Source organism: Pteropus vampyrus, unplaced genomic scaffold, assembly GCF_000151845.1.
Source record: "Pteropus vampyrus isolate Shadow unplaced genomic scaffold, Pvam_2.0 Scaffold166, whole genome shotgun sequence".
NCBI classification, from domain to species: domain Eukaryota; kingdom Metazoa; phylum Chordata; class Mammalia; order Chiroptera; family Pteropodidae; genus Pteropus; species Pteropus vampyrus.
In genome coordinates this window covers 3,066,735-3,080,594 of record NW_011888947.1, presented here as the reverse complement: position 1 = coordinate 3,080,594, position 13,860 = coordinate 3,066,735, and the positions used below count along the sequence as shown (strand labels likewise).

General features: G+C 42.9%; 1 protein-coding gene across 1 annotated transcript in view; it reads left to right on the top strand.

Annotated features, from left to right (window-relative positions):
* The window catches only part of ATP2C2 (ATPase secretory pathway Ca2+ transporting 2), a 71,836-nt gene that overhangs the window by 41,641 nt on the left and 16,335 nt on the right, over positions 1 to 13,860 (top strand). The window contains exons 8-13 of the mRNA XM_011370294.1: positions 4,422 to 4,571; positions 4,660 to 4,728; positions 5,060 to 5,135; positions 8,924 to 8,990; positions 13,331 to 13,455; positions 13,607 to 13,704. Of these exons, the coding sequence (XP_011368596.1) occupies positions 4,422 to 4,571; positions 4,660 to 4,728; positions 5,060 to 5,135; positions 8,924 to 8,990; positions 13,331 to 13,455; positions 13,607 to 13,704 (585 nt within the window). The remainder of the gene's footprint in view (positions 1 to 4,421; positions 4,572 to 4,659; positions 4,729 to 5,059; positions 5,136 to 8,923; positions 8,991 to 13,330; positions 13,456 to 13,606; positions 13,705 to 13,860) is intronic.

The following is a 13,860-nucleotide window of genomic DNA, read 5'->3' as shown; positions in this document are numbered from 1 at the left end:
AGATTCCCGATGCCCAGAAGAATGCCTGGCCTGTAGTTGGAGATGGATGGACAGATAGCCCATCTCCAATTTAATATGTCCAAATCCACACCCACCTCACCCGCCTGCACCCTCTTCTCTTCCCAACTCCCCTTTCCACCCATTCCTCCTGCTTCTCTGGCTAGCTTTCTTGAGCGGGGGTCACCCTTGTCTCTTCTCTCTCTTCCTTTCCTCATTTTAAGAAAAATCAACTTAGTTTTAGAACAGTTTTAGATTTACAGAAAAATTAAGACAATAGTATAGAAGATTCCCATATATCCCACAACTGGTTTCTTCTGTAGTTAAGGTCATATATTAGTATGGTACAGTGTTACAATTAATGAACCAATAATGATTCATTAGTATTATCAATAATAATTATTGCTAATCATCAATATGGTTGTTACATTACGAATTAACAGATTCTTTAACGTAATATATTAATTATGACATATGTTTAAATATAAATATATATAAGGTTCACACTTTTTTCACATTACTGTAGTTTTTCCCTACTGTCCTTCTATCCCAGAATCCCATATTACATTTGATCATCATGTCTCCCTAGGCACCTCTTGGCTGTGACAGTTTCTCAGACCTTTTTCATTTTTGATGACTTTGACAGATTTGAGAAGTGCTGGTCAGGTGTTTTGTAGAATGTCCCACAACTGCGATTTGTCTAAAATTTTTTTTTTTCATGATTAGATTGGGGTTCATTTATCGATGGACACTTAGGTCACCTCCATATCTTGGCTATTATAAATAACGCTGCAACGAACATATAGATGCACAAGTCCCTTCAAAGTAGTGTTTTGGGTTTCTTTGGATAAATACCCAGAAGTGAGATTACTGGGTCCTTCTTTGTCTTTTGTTATAGCCTTTGTTTTAAAATCTATTTTGTCTGGTATAAGTAATGCTCCCCCAGCTTTTTTGCTGTTGTTTTCATTTTTGTTAAATATCTTTTCCCATTCTATTGTTTTCAGTCTGTGTGTCTTTAGATCTGAAGTGAGTCTCTTGTAGGCAGCATATGTAGAGATCTTGTTTGCTTATCCATTCAGCCACCCTACGTCTTTTGATTGGAGCATTTAATTCATTTACATTTAAAGTAATCGTAATTGTCGATAGATACGTAGTTGTTGCCATTTTATTATTCATATTTTTTATCTTTTTCCTTCTTCATATTCTTAAAAAAAGTCCCTCTAACATTTCTTCTAGTACTGATTTGGTGTTGATGAACTCCTTTAGCTTTTTCTTATCTCAGAAGCTCTTTATCTGTCCTTTGAATATGATAATAATAAATGATAATAATAAATGATAATGATAAATGATAGCTTTCCTGGGTAGAGTAATCTTGGTTGTAGATTTTTGCTTTTCATCACTGACTATTTCATGCCAGTCCCTTCTGGCCTGCAAAGCTTCTGTTGAGAAATCAGCTGACAGCCTTATGGGAGTGCCCTTGTAGGTAACTAATTGCTTTTCTCTTGCTGCTTTTAAGATTGTCTTTAACCTTTGGTGTTTTAATTATGATGTGTCTTGGTGTGGGCCTGTTTCAGTTTATCTCATTTTGGATTCTTTGTGCTTCCTAGGCTTGTATGTCTATTTCCTTCTGCAGGTTAAGAAAGTCTTTCATCATTATTTCTTGCTCTCTCTCTTCTCTTTCTGGTACCCCTATGATATGATTGTCCCTGGGGTCCCTTAAACTATCCTCATTTTTTTTTTTTTTTGCTTTTTTTCTTTTTGCTGTTCTGATTGGGAGTTTTCTGCTACCTTATCTTCCAAATTGCTAATATGATCCTCTGTTTCATCTAAACGCACCGTTGTACTGTTCATCTCAGATATTGTATTCTTCATTTCTGACTGGTTCTTTTTTGTTTTCTAGCTCTATTTTTATGTTTCCTATCTCTTTGTTGACATTCTCACTGAAATCATTGAGAATCCTTATAACTAGTGTTTTGAACTCTGAATCTTATAGATTGCTTGTCTCCATTTTGTTTAGTTCTTTCTCTGAAGCTTTGTTCTGATCTTTCATTTGGGATATGTTACTTTGTCTCCCATTTTGGCTCCCTCCCTTTGTCTGTTTCTATGTAGTAGGTAGAGCTACCTTGTCTCCTCATCTTGGTAGAGTGGCCTTATGTAGTAGGTGTCCTTTGGGGCCCAGAGACATAGTCTTCCTGGTCACCTGAGCCAGGTGCTTCAGGCATGTCCCTTATGTGGCTTGTGTGTGCCTTCCTGTTGTAGTTGAGCTGTTGGCACATCAGTGGGAGGGAATGACCCTTAGGCCAAGTGGTTGTGAGTACTGGCCATGACTACAGTGGAAGAGCTCTTGTGCAGGGGCTGACACTAAAGAGCAAGATTTTCTTTGGTGTGCTTCTGGTGCCTGCTGAGTCTGCCTTTTGGATATGTCATTTATGCAGGTGTTTGGGTGGTGCTCTGGTGTGGTCACCTGGTGTGTTGGCTCTTGGGAGGGGCTCTGGTGTAGGCCAAGTTCTGCTGCCTGTACCCTTACTGGAGTCACTTGGTATAAGCTACAAAGTGACCTGCAGACTTATGGTGGGCTAGAGGTGCCTGGGAGATAGGCTAAGGCTTGAACCATGGCCAGCTGCCACTAGTGCTGGGCTTGGGGCTGCTTAGCAAGAGGTATGGGGCATACCAAAGCCAGATGCTGCTTGTTTGGGGTTTGTGAACCTTTGAGAGAGTTTAGAAAATCTGCAGCATGAGCCAAGACAAGCTGTTTGTATGGAAAAGACACTGGAAGTGGCTTGGGTGAGCCCACAAGTTGCGGGGGAGTGGGGTCTCAGAATCATGAGAGCAGGGTGAATGATATTGGCTAGGTTTTTGGAGACTCAGATATGGCACTCACTTGTGCGTTCAGGCTGGGTGGTAGGAGGGCTCAACAAAGGAACAGTGACTTCTGCCTGTACTTCTATCTGGGAGAAAGGTCCCTGGTACCTTTCGAGCTGCTGCTTCAGTGCTGGAGCTCAAGTGAATGAGTCTGTCAGCAAGTAAGTCCATGCTTGGGCCCTTTACAAGAAATGCATAGGACTCTGGCTGCCTTCTGTTTCACTCAGGCACAGTGTCCATTGGTTTTCATAGCCAGAAGTTATAAGGACTCCTCTTTCCAGCCCTGGAACCCTGGGACAGGGAGTCTGGTGTGGGGTTGGTACCCCTTGCTCCTCAGGGGCAACTCCTACAGCCAAGATTTTCCCCTCAATTTTTAACCACCACATGTGGGTGTGGTACTGGCCCATTCCACATCCTACCAGTCTTGAGGTGGCTTCTTCTGTATGACTTTAGTTATAGGATTTCTGTTCAGCTAGACTTCAGGAAATTCTCAGTGAAGATTGTTCTGTAGTTTAGTTTATAATTTTGAGATGGTTGTGGGATGGGGCAAGCACAGCATTTATCTACTCTGTCATTTTGACCAGCAGTTACCCCAGTCTCAGTGGACATATTTTTAAATGTTTATTATTGAATTTAAAAATTTTGAAATCATAGAGAACTCCCAGGCTTCTATTTGAGAAAGGACTATCAGTTCTCTTATGAGTTTATAGGAAGATGGTGTTCAGATAACAAGGTCCTGAAGGAGAGGGCCCAGCTTAGACCCCTGATGTCCTCAACAGTATCTGTTATAGTTCTGGCCACAGGAGACTCACCTCTTGACTGGTCAATTTGGTGTGTGGTCAGTTTGGAAGATGCTTAAGAGTGCAACCAGAGCCTTTTGGAACCAGAGCCTTGGTTCAAACCTCTACTCAGCCACTATGTAGCTGTATAACCTTGAGCAAGTTACTCTCTGTGCCTCAGTTTCCCCAAATATAAAATAAAGAAAATAATAGCATCTTTAATGGAAGGCATGAAGATTAGGAGATAAGCTTTGTCACATGCTCGGCACAGGGCGTGGCACATAATAGGTATTCTAGAAATGTTAGCACCTCCCCCTCTTTTTCTGATGCATGTGTATGTGTATCTGTGTCCATGTTTCTGGTGTTAATATAACCTTAGCTTGTCACTGAATAACCTGATTCAGTGATGTTCACACACACAGATTACAGGGGCATCTCCAAGGTAAGCAGTATGTGGAATGTCAGGAGAAAGACACAGATGCTTTTGAAAGGTATATTTAATTTTTTTATTACCTAATTTTTTTAAACATTAAAATTTTAAATAATATTAAAAGAAGGTATGAGACTTTTATGTTTTTCTAGAGGGGCTGCACATTCAAAGCTTTTCTGGTTCTCAAGGCATCTGAGGTCACATTCTGATACTTGTTCCCTGATTTCGATGTGTTCCTTGTTTGTTGTCTATTGGCAGTTGACATTAAGGAACTAGATACCACTCTGTGCTTTTAAAACCAGTTTATAGGGTGAGAGGGCAGATTCCATTGTCTTTTCCCTTTGGTCCCCTAGGTCACAGACCTCCTGGTGGATGAGTCCAGTTTCACGGGAGAAGCTGAGCCATGCAGTAAGACAGACATCCCATTGATAGGCGAAGGTGACATCACCACCCTGAGAAACATCGTCTTCATGGGGACTTTGGTGCAATACGGGAAGGGGCAGGTAAGCCCTGGGATTCCCTGGGGGCCTTGACCTCCTTCACCAGCAGGCTTCCAGACTCAGATCTCACACTTCTCTCTCCTGAACATAGGGAGTTGTGATCGGAACAGGGGAAAGGTCTCAGTTTGGAGAAGTGTTTAAGATGATGCAGGCTGAAGAGGTAAGGGCCAGTGGGGGCTTTGGTTTTCTTATAAGCTGGGGTTTGAGATTATTCTTGGCTAATGATGCTCCTTAGGAATGAGGAGAATATGGTTAATGCGAGTATACTTTTTAAAATTTTATTTTTATGTTAAGACATGTATTAGGATCTTTGTTAAGCTATACCTTACAGACAACAGCATGCAATGATCTTACATGAAAAGGTCGATGAATTTTTAAATATGTGTACCCTGTATAATTGTCACTCAGCTCAAGATATAAAAGAGCCAGGCAGAAGCTGTGGGATGCTACTGGGATCTTATCTAACAAATCCACTGTTGTCATCCTTTCAGACGCCTAAAACTCCTCTACAAAAAAGCATGGACAATCTGGGGAAACAACTGACACTTTTTTCGTTCTGCATCATTGGTGAGTAAAACAGTTCCTGCATTCGTCCTGGGGATTAGGGAGAGTTGTCCTGAGCAGCCACAGACATTTCCCAAATACCTTGCTGCTCGCCTGGGTAAAGACTGGGGGTTGAGATTGGACACTCTGACAACAAGGAAAGATTTCTGTATTAGTCAGAACAGGCTAACTGCTGTAACAAGCAGCACTAGCATAATAAAGGCTTAACATGCTTAAGGTTTATTTCTTGTGCACATCACAGTTTCTGGCCATGTTCTTGGTCGAGTGGCTTTCCTGGATAGCTCACCTCCAAACACTGACTCAGGGGTCCAGGCTCCTACTGTATTATTGCTGTTCTTTCCTCTCCATCCTTGGAAGCTGGTCATAATTCCATTCAGCCAATAGATAGAGAAAGAGAGAACACTGAGGCTTGTTTGGGAAGTTTTTAAGCATGGACCAGGAAGTGAAGTCATCACTTTTGCTTATCCTCAATTGGCCAGAATGGAGATACATGGCCTACCTAACTGCAAGGGAGATTGGGAAATGTAGTTTAGCGATGTGCCCAGCCAAATTTCTATGCCACTAAGCAGGCCGTATCTGGGCTTGTGCCTCATGGTCTTTGGAAACACACCAAAAACAGCATCAATGCGATGCTGCTGTAGACCTAAATTCAAGTCTTACACCTGAACATTCTTGTGGGGCTGCCTTGGTCTCTTCACCTGCTTCTTCCTGCTGCCTCCAGCTCTGGATTTGATTCTGTGTCCTTCATTTCTAGCCTCAGGACCAGCCTGGCCCATAGTAGATTCTAAGCATTTGTTGAGTTATTAGGTTAATAAAGTAGCAAACTAAAACCACTGCCCAAAGCACAAGCAGTGACAAGAGGAAATCCTAGTGAGTCTGGCTAAAACTGTGGAGCCAGAGAAAGTTCTCGGTAGAAACCACTGTCCCTCCTAACAGCATTGTTGTGTCTTTGGCCACCCAGATGCATGAATTCATTAAGTGAGTGTTTTGTGACACACTATGCCCTGTGATAGGTTCTGAGGCCACCAAGATGAGTAAGACACAGCTTCTGCCCTCTGAAAGGCCTCAGACAAATAGGGGAGAGACACCCGAAAAAATATGTCATGTGAAAAAAAGCGGTTAATCTTGTGTGGGAGAGTTGAGAAGGCTCCAAGGAAGAGGTGATGCCAAACTGGGTCTTGCAGGATGCGTTTGCCAAGTGAAAAAATTGGGGATTGGGCATTTCAGGAAGAAGAAAGGGTTAGTTCAAAGGCATAGAAGGTATCTCCCACTCCTTTACAGCTTGTAGGAGGTGATAAATTTAGCAAAGTGGTTGAGCTTGCGTGCTGGAGTCAGGGCTCTCAATTCTGTTGTGCTGAGGACAGACCTCGCTTTCTCCTCCCTGGCCTCCCTTTCCCAACATTCTAATGTCTAGTCTCCTTTCCAAATTTCAGCTTTGGATTTATGGCTCAGAGTTTGCTGAATCACTAGATTTTCTGTTTTTAAGTAGCTCTATGCCCTCTTCTCTCCTCTGTACCCTACTTTGTCCTAGAGTAGTGATGGAAAATGAGTTTTATCTTAACCTGTCAAGTCTCATCACAGCTAGTGGGGCCTGTGCTGTGAGAGGATTTTGAGGCCATGCTTAGGCATGGTGGCACAAAGGACTGTGATGGATTAGTGGTGTCTGTCATGAACACAGGATGGGAAAGTGGCTGTGAATCACCATTCATTTGCCATCCTTGGAATTGCATTTTGATCAGGCGTCAGGACAGACTAGAATGCCCAGAGGCCTTTAATGAATTCTAAAGCAGGGATTAGAATCTGACTCCCAGGCCAAATTGGGTTCACTACCTATTTTTGTATGGCCCACAAGCAAAGAATTTTTACATTTTTAAATGACTGGGGGAAAAAAAAAAGAATAGTATTTCATAACATGGTAAGTATATAAAAGTCAAGTTTCAATTCAAACGCACGTTTCAGTGTTCATAAATAACGTTTAACTGGAACACAGCCACGCCCATTCGCATATTATCTATGGCTGTATTCACGCTAAGGTGGCCAAGTTGAGTTTACCATCCAGCCTGTTATAAACAAAGTTTACCATCTGGCCTGTTATAAACAAAGTTTTCCGACATGTCCTCTGACGATTGGGGTGACCAGAAGGAGACTGTAATGAGTATTGCTATTCCTACCCCAGTTGCCCCAAGAACAATCAAGTAGATATGCTTTAAGGCACTGTCAAATAGATAGTGTGAACAGCCCTTTCCACAAGGTGAAATTTGTTTATAAAAAAGATAAGTTCCAAGTCAGGAGTCCTACAAGGTCATTACCTTGTATAAGCCATTATTCCTCAGTTAAATTAGAACTTAGTTAAATTCGTGTGTTCACGGCCAGGCCACAATATCACTCAGACCTCTTACTTTATAATAAATATTTCAAGGACTGTTTTAAAAGAGTGGGAGTTTTCCAACTGGGTTCCATGGATCCATAAGGACCTGAGTGGAAGATGCAGGGAAGCTGTGGTGTGCTGATAAAAGTTTAACAATGACTTTCCAGGAACAAGTTGCGTTTGCCAATATTTGTGGTATAAATACTCTCAGCATTGTCAATTTCAAGTTACCAATGTGAAATTACCAAACTTGGGTTTTAGAGATGTGCACAAATCTACTTGTGTGAGCTCTTATGAGCAAGTTGCAGCCTTCTGCAGCAAGGTCTGGAGGACGTGGCAGGGTGAGGGTGAGTCTTAGTTGTTGGGGCTCCAGACTCACCGCCCTACCCCTAATTTCTAACAGAATTTCCTCCCTTAAATCTTTTGCATCTGGGTTCATTTGGGTTCCCACTAAGATTTCATTTGACTACTGAGTGATGTAGCTAATTATAGTGTGGGAAAAAAAAAACCCTAATGAGTCAGAGCTTGTGACACACTGTCCCCTCCCGCAACACTACTACTCAGCGTATAACTTGCCCTGGCTCCTTGTTCTTGAGAAAGAAAGCTGACAATCTTTAGCAAATCCTCCAAGGTGTGTCAAAAACAACTCCACTCACCTTCCCACTTCCCATAACAATGGCAACAGCAGTTAATAACTGGGCATTTTCTGTGGACCAGGAGCCGTGCTATGCACTTGGGTGTCACATCTTAAATCCTGAAACGACTCCTTAAGGAAGGCATGGTCATTATGTCTACTTTACAGCTGAGCAAACCGAGTCCACTTTTCCCCATTGCCAGAACATCTCGTGAACTTTCACGGGTTCCAGAGTGGCTTGTGCCACTTCTCTGCCTTGAGAGTCCACTTCTGACTTTTTCCGTGTGCCCTGAGCCTAGCACAGTGCCTGGTGTTTAGCAAACACTGGGTAAATGATTGACGAAGGAAAAGAAATGGAAAAGGGAATGTATTTAATCATGAGCATGGTGAGATAAAATATTTAAGAAACAGTGGCCCATCTGTCCATCATGGGAGCAGCTGTCATCTGCCACATCAGACACCTCGGGGGGAGTCCTGGAGACACAGCACATGGGAACTTTTGGAATAATCTGAAAATGTTTACAGACAGCCGAAAACAAACTGGTTGTTTCTTTCTTTACTTGATCTGGCTTGATGCTTTCCTGAAAAAGTAAAACCATTCTTTTTTGTAGGTATGAAGGTATCTTCCTTTAAAAAGAATGGTTATAAGTCCTTGAGGTTATTAATCATTGCCTTGTGTCTATATTCCTGTAGGCTCTTTAAGGAAATTATTTTGAAATGCCTTCATGCCTTCCAGTGTGGGAGAATGTATGTGTGTGTGCACAAACTTGTTTCTGGTCTCTTCCCCAGGCGTAATCATGCTCACTGGCTGGCTTCAAGGGAAGCACCTTCTCAGCATGTTCACGATTGGGGTCAGGTAAGGCTGCTGTGCTTTCCCCCAACTCATCAGGGCAGCAACACAAGGCGGGGAGATTGGGGAGCAGGAATGGTGTGGGAAAGATGCATCCTCCTCACCCCAAAGCCGCAGTCTCCCAACAGCACATCGTCTGACAGGTGGGAGTGCCCAGAGAAAGTTTGCAGAGCAAATGAAAGCATACGATTTGGAGTTCCTGTTCCCATCACTCTTTTACTCGTGGGTTTGGATCTTTCTGACTTAGAGTATGGATTCCAGAGTCAGCCGGCTTAGGGTTAAATTCTGGTTACCACTCGCTAGCTCTGTGACCTTTCTGTGCCTCAGTTTTCTCCTCCGTAAAATGGGAATGATGACATAGCCCCTCCTGGGATTATGGTGAGGATGAGATGAGTTAGCATGTTCTTGATCATGCTGACTCATCCTGCCTACAACAGTATGGAGCACACAGTGCACGTTCCTATTATTCCTTTGGAGCTCAGTCTAGGTCCTTGTTTTATGAAGGAGGCTGTAGGAGAGGACAAAGGACATGTCACCAAGGCCACATAGCTGATGGTAGGACCATTATCCGTCAATTAGCAGTAATATAGAATTCAAATGCAGGTCTTTAACAACTCCCAATGCCCTGTTTGTTTGTTTGTTTGTTTATTTGTTTCCACTCTAGAAAGTTTTAGCAGTTTGTTCTTCGGTATTATGATTCCTTCTACTTCATCTGTAACCATCTTTTTTTTTTTTTTTTAATTTATTTATTTTCATTCGTCTCAAATGCCCTGTTTTTTTTAATCGCATTTCACCATATGCATTAATCGAGGGGCAGGCCAGCAAACTCAGCATGCAGAAAGGTGTGTGTCCTGTTACAAAAGTGGTTCAGGAACTGTTTTTTGAATGAATGGAAATTGGGAAAGTCTGTTTGGTTTTAGACACTTTGCCTTTCTGTGTACTTAACAAAAGTTAATGCCAAAATCCTGGGAGCATGAAAAAAAATACTTAAGAGAAAAAAGGGGAGTCGGTTTAAATAATACTGTGCAGTGACAATACATAAGACATATGTGACAAAAATCTCAAAAGAAAAATACAAATGACAGACATTCAGTAAACTCCCCACTGAGACTAATTCCAAGCCAAAAAAATAAAGTCCACCTCCTCCCTTTAAAATGAAACAATATCTTTAACAGATAATTCTCAGTATAAAAAGAAAAGCTGCATTAACACTTAATTATCTTTAGCTTTTCACTTTAAATAGTCTAAAAATAAATGGATTAATACCAGGGTTTGAGCTTTCCCCTCCCCACAAACTCTTTGGAACTATGAAAATAAGACCATTGCTGGATTTCATGCCAGGCTCATCATTGCATTCTGCTAGTGGCCATGAGAAGGGGCTTGCTAAGCTCTAGACAACGGAGCCCAAGGTGTTCTGAATGTTCGAAGTAATGATCTCATGTGGATTGAGATTTCCTGACTTCATATCCTAAGCTAGGTGCCGTGAGAGGTATAAAAAAAAATAAAAACCATGTTCACAGAGCTTTCAATGGCCATTTACCCTTCTGTGTTAGTATTGTAATACAGACCACGTGATCTAATTGTATTATTTTCACTGAATTCCTTCTCATGTGCAGTACACCGTGTTAGAGATCAAGGTGTGGGCAAGGCAGCGCTCTCTCCAAAGGCTCTGGGGGAGAATCTGTTCTAGGCCTCTAATCCTAGCTTCCGGTGTTGCCAGCAATCCTTGGTGTTTCTTGACTTGTAAACACATCACTCAAATCTACCTCTGTCATCACATGTCCTGTTTTACGCGTGTCTATTTCTGTATTCATCTCTGTGTCTCTTCTCCTCTTCTTGTAAGGATACCAGTCAGCACGAACCGCAGCTTGTTACAGATGAGAGGGAGGAGGAGGCAGCGGGGAGGGGCAGCTGGCTGCGCTGTGGAATGCGGAGTTTGAGGCAGGGCAGGGCGTCCTGGGGAGTGGACCACTGCAGAGCAGGGGTCTCAGACTTTAGCCTGAGAACGCCCAGATCCCTGTGAGAGCTCGTGCAACACAGGTTGCTGGTGACCAGACTCAGTGGTTCTGGGTGGGGCCCGAGATGGTGTATTCCTAACAAGCTCCCAGGGGTGCTGATGCTGCCGGCTCAGGAAGCCGGTTCTGAGCCGTGAGACTTCGACTAGAAACTGGCCTAGTCGTGGTGCCGGCAAGAGGCAGGATCGGAGAAAAAGGTTGAACCCCTGAAAAGGGTGCTCAGGTGACTAAGCCTTCAGAGGCAGGACCAGATAAAAAGGGTGAACCCCTGAAAAGGGTGCTCAGGTGACTAAGCCTTCAGAGGCAGGGATGGTGGCAGAAAGACAGAGAAGCCTGAGTGCTCAGATGCCATAATGCTTAAGAACTTCCCCGAAATAATAATGTTTCATTCCCATCTTATAAACCATGGGAAGTCCCATTAGTTCCAGGTAAATTAAAAAGGCTCCCATGTCCATTTCCACCCCACCTCCTCAAGGTTATTCCTAATTTCTTGTCTAATGTTTCCTTTTGTCTCATCTCCCACTTGATCCTTGGTAAACTTGTGACTGAGAAGAATGTAGTTTTCAGTTTTTAGCAGAATTAGTCCCTCAGAACCACCGAATTAGAACATAGAAGTGGCAGGAACGCCAGTGAGGAAGAGATTCTCCAAAATAAATAAGAATTATTCTTTAAACACTTTATCCTAATTTTCATGCCTTGAGTAATACAAGATGATCCAAGGTATACTTGCTTTTCCTGGTCTAGTCTAATCTTTATTAGTTTGTGGATTCGTTTTTTATTATGAAAGTTCCGGGTACATGCCAAAACGCCCTTTCCACACCACATGGGAAATTCCCCCTCACAACCCTTCGCAAATGTTTGCTTAGCTGGTCTTGTCAGCCTGTGCCATAAAACCAAGGAAGCCTTCTTGCCATCACCATAGAAACTGGGCACAGTCCCTTGACGAAATTCAGTAATCGTGGCTTATATAACTAACCATCCCTGAATGCTCCATTGTCTCTGGGCGAAAGGCCATCATTCATGCACTGCATTTCTTTGATTCTTACATGCACATCCTTTTTTACACTGTAACTTCTTTGAAGTCAGACTTCTTATAAGTGACCTGATAACGTACCATTGATTAATTGGCAGTATTTTTTTCTTTCTTAGTGGTACACAAGATAATGGTGCCCCTCACAAGCATCAGTGTCTTAGATTGGATGAAATTCAATTGAATGGACATCCTCAGCCAGGCTTTCTGGTTATTAATCAACCCATGTGGAACACTCACTATGCGCTGGGCCAGCACAGGTCTAGACACCTGCCATAGGTTCACTCATTCAGCAAATATTGACTGAGTGCCTGCAGAACTCTGCTGGATGTTCTAGTGCAGAGAGTGAACCATGGTGGGGTTTGGCATGGTGATGCTCACTGTGCAGCCCTGCACAAAAACACCCTCTCATGAGCTCATCCCAGGCGCCTGTCCCCCCTCACCCCAACCCAGCAGCCCGAGGTTAGCGGAAAGTCATAAACCAGCCCTCAGCCAGGCCTGCTCAGGAATGTGGAATGCGGGAGCAGTCAGCCCCAATGTTCTGGAGCCAAATTGAGGCAGAAAGAGTCCCTTCTTACCAGCCTATCACATATTGACATACCGTCCACAGGAAAGGGATATGTGTGCTCAATCCCAGCTCTGGTTCCTGAAAAAGAGAAGCTCATTGGTTCAGCTTGAATCACATGTTCTCCTTTAATCCAGTCAACTGTGGCTATGGGAGAGCGAAGTCACACAGCACAGGGAGAGTTGGTGGAATAATAAAGAAGTGAGCGGATACCCTAAAACAGATCTGCTACAATAGGCAAAGGCATAGCTGTGTCACTTTACTTCCATTTTAATTTCCTCGTCTGGCTTTCTTACCAGAAGTGTCTAAACCATTAGACCAATGAAAAGTGTAATTCAAGGGAGGACCCTTTGAACCAAAAAATTTTACTTCATACTTTATTGCCTGATTCTGGAAATTTCTTTCCTAGGGCCCAGAGATGTTTCTCTCTAATAAATGAGAGCAATTTAAATGCAAATACACTTAAAGAGGCAAAGCAACTGCCAGACTAATTCACACTAAAGTGTGGATGTCTGAGAGATCAGGTCCCTTCCCAAGAGTAGGGTTTTGCAAGGGGAGAGCTCAGAGCAATGGATGTTGAAGAGGGAGGCATGTGTATCATGGAATGGGGAGCAGAAAATAAAACAGGGACTTTGGGGACAAAGCTTCACCAGATAAAAGTGTTGCCAGTCCCAGTTGGAATTCAAATCATTCTTAAGTGCATATTAAAGGTGACCTATGTGGCCTTTTGATCCAGCCTGGCTGTGGCCGCCATTCCAGAGGGTCTGCCCATCGTTGTCATGGTTACGCTGGTCCTGGGAGTACTGCGGATGGCCAAGAAGCAGGTCATTGTGAAGAAGTTACCAATTGTGGAGACTTTAGGTGAGAGATTCCAATTGGTTGAATTCTTATAAACTGGATTGCTTTGATGATGCTTTGATGCCATGTTAAGTCAACGTGGGTAGGTCATAAGCCTGCGAGTTGGTGGTGACGACTGCTTTTTCCTATAAACTCTGATGTTTTCTCGTGCCAGGTTGCTGCAATGTCATCTGTTCTGATAAGACAGGGACTCTGACTGCCAATGAAATGACTGTCACTCAACTTGTAACGTCTGATGGGTTCCATGCCGAGGTGAGTCCCATGTGAATTCACAAGGTTTAAGACAAAAAAAGTGCCCTCCAGACCCTTTTCTTCCTAGAGAGATATAGTGTTTTCTAGAAAACAATAAGGAGAAAACAAATGTGCAAATTTGTTATATTGTACAAATTCCTTGTTACCACTAGCTGC